The sequence below is a fragment of the Semicossyphus pulcher genome, unplaced genomic scaffold, assembly GCF_022749685.1.
Source record: "Semicossyphus pulcher isolate SPU_LCO1_2020_fin unplaced genomic scaffold, fSemPul1.0.p SCAF_24, whole genome shotgun sequence".
In the NCBI taxonomy this organism is placed as follows: Eukaryota; Metazoa; Chordata; class Actinopteri; order Labriformes; family Labridae; genus Semicossyphus; species Semicossyphus pulcher.
This window is the reverse complement of record NW_027211698.1, coordinates 2443151-2460954: the sequence shown is the minus strand read 5'-3', so window position 1 is coordinate 2460954 and position 17804 is coordinate 2443151. Positions and strand designations below refer to the sequence as shown.

The following is a 17804-nucleotide window of genomic DNA, read 5'->3' as shown; positions in this document are numbered from 1 at the left end:
TACCTCGCCCTGCTTTCCTTTGATGGACAGGTGTAAATACAGTGTGTGCAGAGGAATCAGCGTGTGTTTGTGATGCAATCTAAAGGATTACATATGTCACTTTGTGTATTTGGTGGACAGCATCATTTAAGTCATGAAACACGAGGCAATTATTAGTTCATATGAAACAGGGGAGACTCCCTCTTGTCATTTTTACGCGTTTGATTCAGGTTAAATTCCCACGTTAAATTTCAGCAGATCATCCACACAGTCAAAGAATGATGATGACACAGCATCTAAAGAAACTATGCTTGCTCCTAACTTTCCATCACCGCTTCTTGTTTAAACAGTTGAAGAGTTATTATCAAAGATCTGTTTTTAGCTCATCAAAGTCACGTCATCGTCATGGAAAAATGGTCCATCATAAGTCTCGAAATTGTCAGCGCAGCAGAGGGTCTAAGAGTCCAAGAGGGATTATAAAATGACAAAGAAATAGTACTGTAGTTCAAAAAGAGCCTTATTTAAAGTAATTGTATGGGCATACCTTCGTTCTGTTCTTCAGTAACACACTCACACACTCTCCTGTCAATCAAAGCAGCCGCTTTGAGAACCACATTTTCTCTGTTACCATCTGTTAGGTAAGACCGTCTTTTCGGGCTCGCCATCTTCAGACGTTGCCCTCTGTGACACCATATTTCTTGGCTGCTTGACAGTTGTTTAATGACTCTGCTGCATTGGTAACCATTATCTTAAAATTGGCAGCATAACTCCGCCTCAGTTGTCTGTCAACTTGGCTGACTTTTAAGCCATTTGTTACAGACGATCACAGCATCTTTCATCCCCCTGGCACTGTAGCTGTGAGTGACAGCTGGCCTCAGACATGAGGGATACACTTACAGATGAGTAGAACATATATTGGCATTTCCAATTTTTCAGATGTATCTCAAGGGAAAAAAGCTGTCTTATATTTGGGCCAATACAGTGTTTAATATGTCAAACAACAAAGAACATGTATAGTGCAAAAACTGGAGTCAAATGTCTCTGCCAATGACAGCTGAAACTCTGACTAATTTTTGGCTGTAATCTGCGGTTGGTTTAAAATCCACAGAATGCTGTGGGCCAATACCACACACACACACAACCACATTACCTCAACTTCTTCTACTATCAACCGCAGTGTTGATACCTGATTTTCTCCTGTAGCTTACGTAACCATTACGCAAGACCCTCCGTCTGCAAGGTCGGGCCTAATTATGGCTGCCGGCCCTTCACATTAATCTGTCTTTAAAATGTTTGAAGTCCGCCCGAGGATTTAGATGTGCCTGCCAGTGTTTGGGGGGACTATTTGGAGCGCACACACCATGTTGCTCATTATTGTGAGCGAGCCAGGGAGGCCTCATTAAATGCAAAGGCAGACGAAAAACAATATGTAGTGAAGGCTTATTGTCGCGTATCGGTGCCAGAAAAAGGTTAGTATTTACACCTTTTTGCTCATTAAAACTATTAACGAAATGTTTGGATTAAAAAAGGAATAAAGTAAATCCATAGGGCCTATACAGAACTGTAAAATACAGCAAGGACTAATAAAGTCAAGCTGTGCACTGTTGGAATACGTTGTGTAACGCTTCAGTGAATAAAGAGCCTGAAATCTGGACGTCAAAACAAAAACTGTTGTGACAGTGATGTTCAGCCAACTTTTGCATTTCGGTTCCTTCTTAGAAAACAAGATAAATGAGAAGCACGATATGCAGAAGTAAACACGGCTTTTGTTGTCAGGATGTGATTGGGAGAAGAAGTCGCAGCACAGGCTGTCCTGTTCTGCAGGCTGCAGAGGACAATATGTGCTTAAAGTTGTGTAAGTGGGCTAATTATGGAGGTGCATTTATTACAGGACAGTGACTCCAACTCTTAGCCATACCTTATGTTACTATAATGTAAATATTTTCCATACAGGATGTACCTATATGGAAATTGCACAAAAGGAACAAATGCTTATTGTACCCAGATGTCCCAGAGCTATGGGCTACCGATCTTCCTACCTAGGTTAGATAAAACAACTGATGGTATTTTTGCAATTCCAATTACATTATGTTCAGTCGTCAAACAATGATCCATCTTTCCTGGCTTGGCTTAGTACACTTCAAATAAAGCAGGCAAACCAATGGCGGTGTTTTACCAGCTTTGATAACTGGGTCCTTGTCTTTTGTAAAGAAGGAGACCTGGGTAGATAAATTGGAGTAGAAACCTCAAAATGGAAAAAACGAAGGATCTGAAACTACAAACAGACCGAGAAGTTTGAAACAAGCCAGTCGCAGCACAACAAGTTTGTTTTATGATTGTTTTATGTGGAACTGTTGCTGTTTTATTACCAATTCTGTTCGTTGTACTGTTCATGTGTATTAAGACTACGGTGGCTGACAAGGGCAGTCACGCTACAAGGGCCCAAACGATAACAGGCTGCAAATACAGAAACTGCAAATTCAAAGACGCATGCAAAAGTCCAAATGCCACAACGGAAACGCTCTGCAAATGGAAAAAGACGTGCAGCAAAAAGCCGAAACTTAAGTACATACAAATACATTATATAGCTATCACGCAGAAAACACATGCTAAAGAAAAACGCTGCAAATCCATTCAACACAATGGAACTCCTTCAAGCCTGTAGGGGTGCTGTTGCATGTGTTTTTAAATTTCTATTATTTCTGAATTTGCAACCTGTTTCTTCCATAGACTGTAAAAAAAGATGGCTGACATGACAGCTCCCTAAAAGTGAAGCCGAAACATTTCAGCGCCCCCTGCTGAATGGCTGCAGTATAGGTCATAAAGCCCGCCTCCCTCATGTTAACAGATGGGTCATTATAGTTTGTTCTTGTCATGCTGATTTACGTCCAAGTGAGAAGTTCACTTTTAATTAGTTATTTGATGCTGTCAAAAGGATGATTGACAGCTCTGTTGACACGTACGGCTCATGCAGCCGATCTGTTCCGGATTAGCAGAGTAGAGGAGGAACAGAGAGAGGAGACGCAAAACAATCACTACAGTCACTTAAGTTTCCATATCTGTGAGCGTCTGCTTCGGACCAACACAAGAAGCTGTTCTGCTGTTACATTCGCCGGCGTGCGGGGTCCTTGCTGTTCAGTGTGTGTTTTGGGTAGTGGAAGTGGCTACAGCGGCGCCACCCATCAATCTCTACTGCGCAACTCAGTCACTGGTTTCAATCTGCATCAAGTTTTTGAAATTTAATGTTATTTAAAGTCAGAAAAAAACTAAAGGAGTTGAACTTATTATTGGACGGAATTTAAATGCCTTTGCCAACATAACAGGTTGTTTTTCTTCACACAGTACTTTATCTGCATGACCTCTCATAGTAAAAGTTGATAAACTCACATTTTCCAACCACTGATAAGCTCCAAACTCTACAATTACTTTCACATTGGGTTATGTAACTTGTGTAAATAACAGGAATCCATAATTTAGTAGTTATTTTCTCCTCAGGCAGCGTCAGGGACAACCCAAAACAGGTGGAGAGGCCTATTAATCGTTTTTGTGTGACAGATACATGTACAAACACGCACACTCACACACACACTGACAGCACTGGCTGACGAGTGAGGGTGGTCAGTAATTACAAGCAGATGTGAACCTTCCAGGAGGTTCCAGGTCAGTGAAAGCAATCTATTACATGCATGCGTGACGCTAACCTGTAAAAGACTAACAAAAAAAAAAAGTGTTGAAACATACTTGTGCATTCCTCTGGATCAGTGTTGTGATACAGAAACTGTGCTCAAGGGTCATTTAAAAGCAGCTGCTACACTAAAGGGAGCGAAAACAAACCAAAAGTGCAACGTGAAGAATTTTGGAATGTTCCTTTAGTGTCTGGATTTAAGTGATCTCTTCCTGGAATATCATCACACGTCATCCTTGATCGTAGTTTATACAAAGCCAGCTAGCTACCATTAGCTTGTCATTCCAGATTAGTGTGTATGCATGCATGTAAGTCAGAGATACTGTCGTGCACATGCCTCAAGTCGCAACCTGTACTTTCCTCCCACTGGCAATTTATTGGTGCATCTTTCCAGTAAATAGAGGTAACATGCATTTCGGAGGGAACTGCATGTGTCAATGAGAAATTACTGTATAATTATTGTGTGACTTGGCACGCATTCAAGTAGCAGCTCTGTCAGTGTGTAGGCACAGTTGTTCTTCCAGTTTAATGCTAACATGTTCACACTGACAATGCAAACATGCTGAAGTTAAGCACTAACTTTAGGATAGGATGTTAGCGAGCCTTGCTAATTAGCAACCATAAAAAAAAGTGTAGCTTACTTTTATTGTGCGAAGAAAGCAGATGAACAATGACCAGAGCTACAACAGTGAAGACAACAGCAACAAAGACAAAAAACAGTATTTTAAAGCGAATAAAGAACGCATTTTTGCTTTGTTAAAGGAATTTTCAGTTTGTGTTGATTTTGGCGCCCCCTGTGGACAAAGCCACCTCTTATCTCTCCGCTGATTATGTCCTGTACATGCTTAAGTGGTGGTTTTAACATAAAAAATCTCATCCTGCTTTCTTTAACAGTCATATGTATCACTCGCGTTAAATTTCTGCCCTGGAAAATGTCAACAAAGTCACCACGCAGTTAATCTCTTCACCTGACACCTACCCCCCCCACCAGCGGTTTCAGGCATTAAAAATAACTATAAAGAAATAATCAATCTTGTTGCTGATGGTCTGCTTTGCTTTTGTAGGTCGTATAGAGTTATACAAATAAATTCCAGTCCGTTTCATAACCATCGAAAAACTCCTCACAGGAGCTTTAAAGAACCGTAAGGCTCAGCTTGAATGACGCAATGATAGTCCATCCATAATCAATGGAAGTGGACACAGGTGTGTGACATAAGGACGTGGAAACGACATCGTATTTCAACCGCTTGCAGTTAAGCAATAAGCGTTTGTTTTTGCTTTTTTGGGGGCGGATTCTGAACAAAACGTTCTCTGGAATACTTTCAATCCACATATTGCTGGTTTAAAGCATGCACTGAACTACTTATGGTTTTATTTTGTTTCAAGGGTAACACACCGCACATTGGCAAGCACTCCACATGCACTCAGTCCCACTAATACAACCCAAACCTAGACCTTTAATCAATACACTCAGCATATGTCACATATACAAAGGATAATATGGAAGAATGTGAAATCAAGCCCTTCTCTATAGTCATTTATTAGACTTAACCAAACGAACACAATGACATTTTCTGGAGGAGAGTTACTGATGGTGGTTACAAGTTAAGAATATCTTTGTCTTAGGACCATGAGTGTACAAAATTTCAAGCAACCCATCCTATATGTGTTTAGAAATGTCACTTTGATCCACAAATATCACCAAAGATCATCCAAATCCTTAGGATTAAAAAAATAGCAGCAACTTAGACGCTAGACAAATGTTCTGCATTGAAGTTATAGTCAGTGTTTCAGCGACAGTTCTACTGAGCTATCCATCAGCTGGCTACATTTGCTGAACCAAAGCATGTATGTTGTGTATGTTTCCATAAAGTATCACCTAACCACAAGTAAAGAAACCCTGGACTGAAAAGTCTTAATTCTCTGCCCCCAGCCTTGGCATTTGTTACACAGATCAAGCTTCCTTTAAGGTCAGAACTCATTGGAGTCTTTCAGGATTTCCCCCCATGTTCATTGCTCAAGCCAATGGATTAAAAGATTAGCAGTTTTTTCTTGAAAAGAGGATTTGCTTCATTGTGTCTATTTACTGTTATACAGGGTTTTAATGAGGATATTTCCAACAGCACTTGAAGGCAGCGTGTGTGTGAATACATTTCTTTGAGGGGTTGTTTTCTCTTCCTCTCTCCATGTCATACACACTCATGTTTGTGAACAGATGGGAACACAGTTTTGTCAATGCTTCGCTACAGTGCTGCGGGCCGATAATGATCACACTCATGTCTCAATAGTATATTCAATATTAAACAGGAAAGGGATAACTGCGTTGTTTATTTTTGGCTACATCGTAGCATGATTCTGTCAATAAGTCATTAAGAACAATAATGATCCAGAGCGGGCGATCACATCAGGTGGTATTGATCTTTTTTAAAGTCTGAATAACTGTGACTGTGCATGTTATGAACAATGTTAGCAACAGATTGTTTTAATGTTTCCAAATCAGCTTGGTATTAAATGTGATGACATCAGCACTGTGACGTTATTCGCCTTGATTTGAGGACGATTTACGCACTGCGTGTGTCCCTCTGCCTCTGTGTCCCAGGTGCGTTACCATAGCAATATTTCTCTCACTTCCCGGCCTCTTATGATTTTCTGTGTATGCATTGCCATGGAAACTGACATATTCTTTTAGCCAGAGGCTTTTTGCGCCATTTGTCCCATTGTCTGAAATAGAACAGAAACCACATGCTGCAGTGCACTGTATGTCAAAATGGCATTAGTCATCTAACCGCATAGTGCCAGTCCAGTCAGCAGGGTGATTAATCTTTGAGTGTCACATCTGTCACATGGGAACACAATGAAGCACAAACAGTGCTGAATCCCATGCTTAATTAATAAAGGGTTTGGCCTAAGACTTTACATAACATTTAGATAGAAAACAAGCACTGGGAAGGATTAAAGTTGCCCTATTTAGCATTTATAAGCAGTTTATAAACATGTTATACATGGTTTATTACATACTATAATGTAGATGTAAGCAAATGTAAGAAAGGCTACATTATTATGGGTTATAACCAAAATACAAACATGTTATAAATGTTTATTACACCCTATACTAAAGTAGAGAAGCGTCACAGTGAGTTACATGTGGGGAAAAAAATGGTTTAAAACACACTATAAAGGTAGATGTAAGCAAATTAAAATAAAGATGCATCTAAGTGATATGAGTGGTTTATAAACATGTAATTAAAAGGTTTATAACACTACAATGCAGATGTAAGCAAATAAAACTACAGCTGCATGTTCTAACGGCAGGTAACCATGTAATAAATGTAAGCTGTAAGTAAGCAAAAGTAGAGCTGCATCAGAGTGTGTTATAAATGGTTTATTACACACTATAATGTAGCTAAAACAACTAAATTAGAGCTGCATAATAGTGTGTTATAAACAGAATATAAACATGTAATAATGTGTATAACGCACTTTAATATAGATGTACGAAAACAAATGTGCAGCTGCATCCTTGTCTGTTATAAACCATTTATTACATTGTTGAATACTGCTTATAACACACTATAATGAGAAGTAAAACAAATTAAAGAAGGGGTTGCATCATAGTGAGTTGTACGAGGAATATGAACATGTTATAAATGGTTTATAACACACTTCAGCATAGACGTAAGCAAACTTGCGTAGATCATTGTGTGTTGTAAGCGATATATAACCATGTAATAAACGATTTATAACACTATGATGTAGATCAAAGCAAATGAAAGTAAACCTGGGTCATAGTGTGGTAAAAGTTGTATATTACCATGTTATAGCCTAAATGGTTTATTATACTATAATGTAAATGTAAGCAAACTAAATTAGAGCTGCATAATAGTGTGTTATAAGCAGAATATAAACAAGGTAATAAATTGTTTATTACACACTACAATAGGATGTAAGGGCTGCATCATAGTGTGTTGTACAAGTAATATGAATATGTTATAAATGTTTATAACATACTATAGTAGACACATAAACTACAGTAGATAGTGTGTTTATAAATATCTAGTCTTATTACACACTATAATATAGATGTAAGCAAACTTAAGTAGAGCTGCATATAAGTATGCTATAAGCAGTACATTAACATGTAATGAATTATGTATGATATTAATGTATATGTAAGCAAATTTCAGTGCAGCTGCATCAAAGTGGCATATAAACATAATGGTTTACTGCACATTACAATTTAGATGTGAGCATGTGAGTGCAGCTGCATCAATATGTGTTTAAAACCATTGATTTGATGCGTATAAATGATTTGTGCTTATAAATGCAAACTAAGGGGACTTAAGGTAAACTTTTCCCTAAGCAGTTTGAAAAATGCACGCTTAAATCACTTCTTCATTCTTTCACCCAACGTGTCGAATCCTTTTCCTTCCCTTCCTCTTGCAAAGCATGTATCCTATATATACTGATTTATTTCTGCCCATGCTAAATTGGATTAAGCGAAGCAAACAGGCAGAAAATACCATTTGTTAAACTTCAGATTATCTGATTAGATCTGCTCGGCCATTCCAGCAAACATCATTGGTGGGGAGTTTGAGAGTTCTAATAAATAGAGAGGAAAACAAATGATGGCAGTCGTGTTGAGGGCTTAGCAACCAGATATATTTTGGAGACAAACATTAGGAGTTAAAAGATTTGTGACACTAGCTGCATGGCAGATTTGTCTCTATAGAGGCTATGCAAACAGTGTTACATCTCACTAAGCATCTACGTCATACTGGGAGCTGAAATAATGAATGCTTCGGTCGCTTTTTCCGAAGGCATTTAGTGTTAGGGTGGCTTGACATTTATGAGATGGGCAGTGAATGCATGAACGGATGGATGTGTGGCCCACTAACATGTGATGCTATTAACCTCCACTGAATTGAGTGTAACAGTAGGAGGCTGGTTTTGATGTGTGTGCTTTGCAGCTCATTAGATACAGCCAAACAATTAGCCTTTTTGAGATCAATAAACTGAGCATTGATTAGATGACTAGTAATGAATGTGAGCAGTTATCTTATAGGAGAGAATGGGCTTTAGATTACTTTTACCCATGCCAAGAAGCTTATGTATATGTGTCTGCTGTAGTTAAGGCCAGGTAAAAGTGGCTTAAAAACCAAAATGGACCCAAATTCAGTTGGTTTATTTGCTAGTAAGTCAAATGCCAATGTGGACAGGAGGTTTATTTAAAGTTAATGTCTGTATTTCCACACATTCTCTGTCATGTATGTATCCACTTTTTATGTTTGTAGTTTAATCCACTTAAAAGGACCAATTCGCCCCTGGAAAAAAGTCAAAGCTGGTGTTCTCCGTAATCAATAGAAGCAATAATATTTGAAATTGGCGCCATAGCTTTGGAGAAAGTTGTGCAAACAGCTGGTGGTTTAGCCCATTTTAAATTCCTACAACACCCACCGTGCATTGCGCCCCTCCCTCTGAAAGGAATGGCCTAGCAAGTCACGCTGGAGTGAAATAGTACTGTTTCGCTGTAGGCAACGGCTCAGAGCGGGACAGAATCCGAAATACGACCAGAATATACCGGTGGATCGTCTAAAGGTCTCCTCCCCATAACAGCATGACAGGACTGAGGTTGAAAATCGGCGAACTGGCCCTTTAACGGCTTCTAAAACAACATCAGCTTTATTTGTGAGCAGTTCTGCAGACTCTCATATTTGGCTACTTTCATTTTACTGATGTGGGTTTGAAGCCGTGGCCTCTGCATGTTTGTGGTAATCGAGGGTTCTAAGTGACCTGTGGGAAAGTTGTTTCATTATACAACAACAAAAACCACAAATAATATGTGATGGCTTTTCATTATTATTAGACTAATAGGCCAAAGGTCAGTCTGTGTCTCCCTGCCAAAGCCTGAACAGAGCCTCCAAACAGATTTCAAATACACATTAAAATGTATCACTGAGCAGTTAAAATGAAGAATAACATTTGAAATACTGCTGTTCATTTTAATCACACTGTTTCAAAAGCAGAAAAATGCAGCAGTTACACCAAACTCCTGGCAAAATTGACATGTTCAACAGCTCTGGCTGGCACATAATTGTTCTGCATTGTTAGCCAGTGAGGTAGCGAGCTACAGTCCAGAGTGATGAGACTGCATTGTGGTGCATATTGACAACAAGTCCTACCACAATAAACGTGCAATTTCATCATCTAACTGCACTTAACCAGACTGAGAACAGAAACATGAAACATTCTGGTTGCAGATGTGGCGTTTGACCCCTTCAAACTTATCTACACAACTGATCCTTCAACAACAAGCTGCTTTGTCAAAAGTTAAACCGAGCAGGTGAGCTGTGGAACGTCTCGGTTTGTTCATTTGAATAGGCATCCCTGCAGGTCGCACAGGCTTTCAGCTAATTGTTGCCAAAGTCCAGCAGTGGCACCAGGAATTACTCTGCCCCCTTCTCTCTTCTGTGAGCATTCCAGGGGTTTCATAGGTTGACACTTCAGAACTGAAGCTCATCCATCCCCTTCAGAACCCCTGCTGGGCAGAACCAGCCTGACCGAGCAGAGGCCTCCTATTTAACTTTTCCAACTGTGTCTCTTTTCTTATGCAGTATGTGTGCGTGTGTGTGTGTGTGTGTGTGTGTACATGAGGGCGCATGTGCATATGCGTGTGTGCCCCCTCAAGCTGTGTGTGAGGTCAAGCAGGAGGGAAAGGGGCTTCCAGAGCCAGCGATAAGGAATGGCATACACAGGCGCGCACACACAAAAAAACACACAGCTGTGCTGAATAAAATGCTCTATTAAAGGGGGTACCATGCTACTTAAACCCGCTGGACCCTCAAGGCTCGTTCACACACACATGTACACACACACACACTGAGGAGGCTCTCCATGTTGCCTGTGTCCACATCTTGTTTTCCTCCCATGACTGAATGACGGCTCTGTTACTTCACTGCACTGAGTGGGGTCAAACAAGAAGAGGGTTGACAGCAGGAGGAATGACTCCAAGAAATAATTGTTGATAGAGGCCTAATCATGAATAGCAAAGTGAAGTTTCTCACAGAAAGTCCTCAGTGTTTCTCAGAGCAACATGTTTTTACTCCCAACTGGGGCTTGGTCAGTGGGCCTAGGCTTCAAGATCTGAAGATGTAGGTTCCCGTCTAGTGTTAGTTTGGCATGATCTCAACTTAATAATAAATATGCAAATCTGGCTACACTTTCTAAATATTTTTTTATTTTGCTTTTTACCATTATTGGATATGATAGCTGAAGAGAGGCAACATTCTAAAACCGTTTTGTTGCGTTGCGAATCATTGATCTGAACTGGGCTTAACTGACACTTGTATCACGTAAGTAACACTACTACTAAAATACCACAATACTACATAATTTATGAAATCAACTTCTAAAGAGATGGACCTTGACAACCGCTTGCAAACAGGAATCAAACCCCTGTCTCCAGATGAGAGTCCCATAGTTGTTTGATCCATCAATCGCCTCAACCCCTAACCTGAGTGGACTTCTGTTCTTTTTATACTACATCCCGTTACTTCAACAATACATCAAAACAATAAGCTGTTCAGTGTCAAGATACGAAACAAAAAGGATAGCTAAAGCGTCAAGTGTTGATGTATTGGGCCAAAGCGGCAGTATTGAATGATCTGGGAATGAGAATGAGCTGCTCAGAGAAACCTTTTTCCCACAGGACTCGAAGAGTAAACATCATTCGGAAAGGTCAACATGATGGAATTCTATTTTTTTAAGATAAAAACCGTGATGCAAAATGGTTTCGCTCTGCTCGCAGCCGGACAAAATCAAGCCCACGTAAACACAGACACATTACAGTCCACTTGTAAGCCCTCTGTCTGGATAAGGCATTAGATAAATTGCGGCAGTGTCTCCTCTCTTTCTCTTCCCCCTCTTTCTTAACCTCTCCCTCTTCCTGACCTCTCCTCTCTCCGTAGACACGGAGGAATGCATGACCAGAGATTCAGATGACCCGAATGCTCATCAAAGGCAAAGCGGCCTCGGCAATTCATTACAATTTACTTCAATTCGATTCCACCTTGATCTCACATTAAGCCGAAGCTGGAACGTTAACCTGTCTGGGGATGAAAAACGAGCAGGATGACTGCTTTCTATACCCTATCGTAATCACATCTCCTCCTCCACATGTTGCTATGCGTTCTTAATGCTATTTTATGTGCGTGGAGAACATATTGCAAATCCATCAGTGAAGGGCAACTTCATGTCCTTACTTGCTCCTTAGGAAAGAGTTCTTTTCCTATGTTATCTCTCCGTTTAACTGGCTGCATGGGGTAATTCAATTTCATACATTTGGTTTGGATTATGTACAGTTTTAAATGCACACTGACTGCAACTTTTGATCTTGAAATTATGGGGTGCACTACATGTTATCTAATATAATCTCCATCCAAGCTCATCATCTATAACAATCACATAAGAAAGGATTTTTCCGTCCTTTTTTTATTGCTCTATAATGCAGTTGCCAATACTTTTTTCCTGTCTCTGCCTATTTCTCTTTTTCCAGAATCATAGACAGTAATTGTGGAAAAGAAATGACGTTGAGTTATTACCTGACTCTGCAGTCCCCTAAATCGTCAGAACTCTTTGTCGGGTTGTCTAGCCTGGAATTTTCCTGTTTTGGTTCAATCTCGCCGCTCATGTCATCTTTTTTCCCTACCAGCCCATACTCATTCCCTACTATGGTGATCTCGGTACCCATCAAGTGTTGTCTGTACGCTGTCCTGTAGCCCATTCTTTTATTGAAGTCAAGTGACATATTATATTATATTATATTATATATATGAATAGTGTACGCGTCTGCTTAGATAGGCGGTCAGGGAGAGTGAGGGGCCAAACAAATACAAGATATTATCAAAGAGAACTGGGTTTGATTTTTGTGCTAAAATATGACTAGATTGACTTCTTTCAGAGAGTTGAATTATTTTTCAGTTATGTTACATACATTGGTAGGAGGGATGTAAGGATACACTAAAGTCACGATACGATAGGAATCACAATACTGGGTTCACACATTTTTTTTTCAAAGAAATATGATTGAAGTCAAATTATTTGGTGTCTCGAGCTTCTCAATGTGGCGCCGTTCTACGTGCTGCATCATGTTGGTTGTGCTATTTGTGTAGTTCAACGGTTTCTTGCAATCTTTGCGGACTGTTTTGTCTCTTCCCTTCTCCCCTTGCTCTGAAACTCCCGATTGGAAACAAGACGGTGAATTCTCAACCTCAAAATCTTCACCTGCTGCCACCATTCTGTACGCCTGTATTCAGCTGCAGACGCAAGACACGTAATGACTGTTGTCTCTTCATGTCATCGATGTTAATTGTCCCTTTTATGTATTGTTGTTATTCTATAGCTAGGTTTCATTACATCCCTAATTGGTAGCGTTGGGTACATAAGTCAGTTATGTTAGTTAAACCATGTGCAGCTGCACACTATCCGCCAAACATCATACATTGTTAGGAACTACTTGGTGAGCGTAGTAAACATATTAGCAGCTAGCAAGCAAAAGATTTCCTTCAGGAGTTGGTGGAGACCAAAACGGTGCTAAAAAAAAGAGTGTATTGATATTGTATTTCACCAGGAGGCCAGAAACAAACCTTCAAACGCTTGTATTAACTACTACCCCCAAACGGCCAACAAATCATTTAAAAAGAATACACAAGAAAATCTAAGGTGAAGTAGATAGTGCCTAAATGTAGATCCCTAGCATGTAGTGTTGTAGTGGATAAAAATTGATCTGGCAAAGCTTGGGCTAATGTCCACTGACACTTGTTGATCATTCAAGTTCCAATTAACATTCTGTGTGTTTTTTGATGGTCTTAACCTATTCTTTGTGTTCCTTTCTGTCTACCCCAGGGTGATTTCACCTGGAGCAGCCTGTCGGGGCGGAGCGTGCGTCTAACGCCGGTCGCCATCCAGAGCTTGTCGGAGCTGGAGAGGGCCAGGCTGCAGGAAGTGGCCTACACCCGTTTACACCAGGACTATGACCTGGGATGTCAGATAACCATGCCAAAAGGTGGGAGAAAGTGTGTTTTTATGCGTGTCCCAAACCCCAGTTAAACCGTGTTACATAATTTTTGTTGGTTCCGGATGGGTGGGATTTTCTGCTTCAGCATACTTCAGAAAGCTTTATGACGCTGACATTTATGTGACTATTAACTGTGACAGAAGACATCTGTGAGTGAGTCCGGAACTGGTGCAAACGCTACTCATTTGATAGTCTTAACCCTGGTTTGCTGTGTAAGTTTATACAGCTACTTCAAGTGTCCCATTAAGGAAAGCCAAACGCTCAAGCGTTTGACCACATCCTCTTATCTTCCGTTAAGTGTTTCTTAGGGAAGTTATGTTGGGTGTATGTTTGGGTGCTTCCTGTTTGACGTGGTATCTGTTGACTCTCTCCTTCTAACGACACGCGACTCCATTTCCGCTGCAGCTGAGGCTGAGTGCAGGTCTATCACTACTCCAGTCGCCATGTAAACTCTATTAAAAAGTGTTGTTCTTGTGGTCCTGCTGGAAAGCTAAACAACTGTTTGTTGGGCCCAACCAATAAGTGAAGAAGGGTTTGGAAAATGACTAAATTAGGCAAATGAATCCAAATATGGTAGACGTGGGCAGAGTACTGCACTGAAACTGGTAGACTTGGTGGTTTCCCAGTGGACACGCCCATGCTTAAAATGTCTGCATGCATCATGGGTTAAAGTTAGAAAAGAAATACATAATCCCACTAAGTGTTAAACAAACGAGTGGGCAATACACATTGACTTATAGTGGTATGACCAACATACTTAAAAGATGACTTCTTTTAAGGGAATTTCTTGTCCCTTCGAGGCATGACATGAGCAACCTGAAGATCCGACAGTTTCTTTTTTTAAATTACTACTAAATTTAGTAAAGGACTAGCAGGATTGGAGGCTGAATTATCCCCACTTTTACTTCCTAGTAAGCTCTAAAATATGCTGGAACAGTTAAGTTTCCCATTCATGCAAGTCAGAATTCATGCAATAGCTTTTCCTTTCCTGGTAAATCCCCAAAAACTTAATACTCAGTGCTCCTTAAGCCGTAAGCCAAAACTGAGATGACATCATTGGGGCTACTTTCTGAGACATTATCCAGACCAGCTGTTTTCAGAGTGACTACAAGTCCCCATAATTACTAAACTGTACTTTTTGTAAAATTTTAAAGGTTAGCCAGACCGATTTGGGAGGGAAATCCTCGGAAACGTTAACATGATTAATTCTAAGCTTAATCCAAAAGGCGACTGGACTGGGTTGAAGTTTTTGAAGACGTTCCATCTCTCATCCAAAAGGCTCTGTAGGTCATTAGTATGCTAATAGATGTGTAATCAAGGGTGAGTCGTTAACCTGGGCTGTTGACTTAGTATCACTGAGAGTCGTTAGAACCCTCTGGTGTTGATGGGTCGTTAGGCTCGTTGTTAGAGGCTTATATATCTAGCTCCGTCCACCAGTCAGTATAGAACTGAGGAAGCCTTTTGGATGAGAGGTGAAACGTCTTCAGCTACAACCAGTTGCCTTTTGGATGAAGTTTAGAATTACCATGACCAAGATGTCTGACATGTTAACATTATTACCTCCTTGTGTCTTGCAAGCATTACATTTTTAGTTTAACCTTCTTTCCTGGTTCAACTTTGACCTACTCTACCTGTAGGTACGCATTCACAGTTTTGCCAACAATTTGGGAGTTCTCACTTTTGGTTTGAACTCCAACTTATGCCGTCGGTGCTTAAACATTCTCATTATTTTTCTCACTCAGATACTTTAACTCTGATTATTTCTACAGGCCTGAGAGGGTAAAGTGATCCAATAATTCAGATAAAAATACACAAAGACCAGAAGAAAGTTTTTTGCAGCAGAAATATGTTTTTTTGGCTTCCTCTCCTGTTAATCATCTCTGTTGTGACCCCTTGGGTGTCCTCACCCCCAGGTTGGAAACCACCGGATTAGATAAAATAGCTAAACGACTGGCTTGTTTACAACTTGTCTGATTGTCTGACCACTTTCTCGGCCCAACAAACTTCGTTGTAGCGCTTTTGATGTGTGTTTGGAGCTTGTTTTCTTGATGGAATAGTCTGTCGTCTCACATTATGCAGCATTTTTCCCTGAACTGTAGAGGAGCAGAGCTGCTGCCGTAGCAGTACTATAGTGCAGCCTGTGGATTATCCAGGGCCTTACATTCCAGCTGAAGGTTAAACCTCTCCCCAGCATGATTTAATACGTACTCGTCTGTGTTGCTTATGAATTCCAGAGCCCCTAACGGCCGCCATGTGCTTGCTCGGGAAATATTTCAACTAGTGTGTAAGAGTTTGTGATTGCTATTTCAGCGCCGCTAATGTGGGCGTTAAAGCCCTGCTGTTTCTCATATCCATCCGGGTGTGAGGGGTCATGTTTCTAGTGTTTCTTTCAAGAACAAAAAAAGCAGATTATAGCGACACAGAACCAAGAGAAAAGAGAGATGAGGGTGTGATGAGCAAAGAAGCAAAGGTTCATCAGACGTTTTGGTTGGGAGTTGGACTGGGGAGGGTTTGGAGGTTCAGGGGATTTCCGTACGGCTTTGGGAGCCATCTGTCAAAAATCCAAACCATTTCCTATCTCTGCTTCTCCCTTCCCTCTCTCTCTCCCTGCCCTCACTCTCCATCAAAACATCTGCTTTCTTTCTCCTTTGTCACACCCCCTCCTCACTGATTCCCACCTATTTTTCTCTCATAGATTTCACATCTTGTCCTCACGAGTTCAAACTAAAGTTCTCTTTTCAACTCCTTAAAGGGCACGTACGTTTCTCATATATCACCTCAGTGGTTAGAAATTGATAATGAAAGAACTGTAGCAATGTAGAACTTGTTCAGATTTGTCTGAAATGGTTGGACACTTGAAGCTGAACCTGCTTATTGACGTAACAGGTTAATGGTACCATCGAACGTGCGTTGGGAGCAGGATAACATTTCCTGAGTGACTCACTCGAAACAGCAGAGGGGAACATCTGGGGGTTCAAACTGGAGTTGCTAAACCATCACACCAAGGCAAAGACTCTCTGCATGGGTCCACAATGATCTGTACAAAGTTGGTTTTGGAAACCAAAAACCAAACAGAACAATGTGACCGAATGATAGCATCAAAAAGTTGCTGAGGTTTCACAAGCAGACATCCTGGCCCCCAGACGAAGACTCTGGGACTTTCAAGTTGCCTGTGCCGCGATTTCCAGATCTTCCTGACCATTAATCAGGAGTCATTCATCATGTAGACAGCTGACAAACTGGCTTTCCTTCTTTCAGAGCATTTCAGTCCAAAACCTGGATCTTAAGTGCTCACGTATGCATATAAACTTCCTTTTCAGATCAACTCATGTGATCTTTTCCTTTGTTCATGTCGCATTTTTAGTACAATTGTAGTACGTCAGGTATGTCTTTTCTAAGTCTGCAAGGTAGACTAGAAATTCTAGTGCTGGAGGTTACACGATAAAACGATAATGCTAATATATATTTGTGTTTTTATTGTACTGATATTGGAGAAAACTCGGCCAATATGGTAATATCCCAAGTGTATCTTTGAAGGGAAACCTGGTGAACAAAGCCAATGGATACCCATGTAGAGCACTGCACTACAATATTTCCCACTCAGAAAACCCTTAACACGCATCAGCCGGTGTAGATAAACAATATAAGCGATTTAACACAATCATCTGCTGACTAATACCATAGCTGACCCTGTCTGACGTTTTAGCTAAATGGATTTGAGTTCATAGACAGGTTTCCCCCTGTGGTTAATCTAAGTCTGCATTCCTGACATAAGCTTATTAGATATAAGCAAGATAAGATACAGCAGAAATGGAAACCATTTGCTACACGTGATTTATTTTCTTGTTTTTTTTCCGGCGCAGATGGACAGAAGAGGAAAAAGTCGCTGAGGAGGAAGTTGGACTCGTTGGCGAAAGAGAAGAGTAAAGACAAAGGTACGCCAAGTTCTTTTACACAAGTTCACAGGGTTTTCTCTCTTAATCCCTTCTTTCTCTCTTTTTCCCCCTACTCCAACATCTCGTTCTCCTGCCAGTAAGACAGAAGGCCAGGCTATGGTCCCCGCCCCTC

The 17804-nt window shown here is 40.6% G+C and overlaps 1 protein-coding gene across 2 annotated transcripts in view; it reads left to right on the top strand.

Annotated features, from left to right (window-relative positions):
• Nucleotides 1-17804, top strand: part of LOC138603560 (rho GTPase-activating protein 6-like) — an 89364-nt gene that overhangs the window by 59379 nt on the left and 12181 nt on the right. For both annotated transcript variants that reach the window (XM_069675406.1, XM_069675407.1), the window contains exons 2-3: nt 13565-13724; nt 17600-17671. In XM_069675406.1, coding sequence (XP_069531507.1) covers nt 13565-13724; nt 17600-17671 — 232 coding nt within the window. The remainder of the gene's footprint in view (nt 1-13564; nt 13725-17599; nt 17672-17804) is intronic.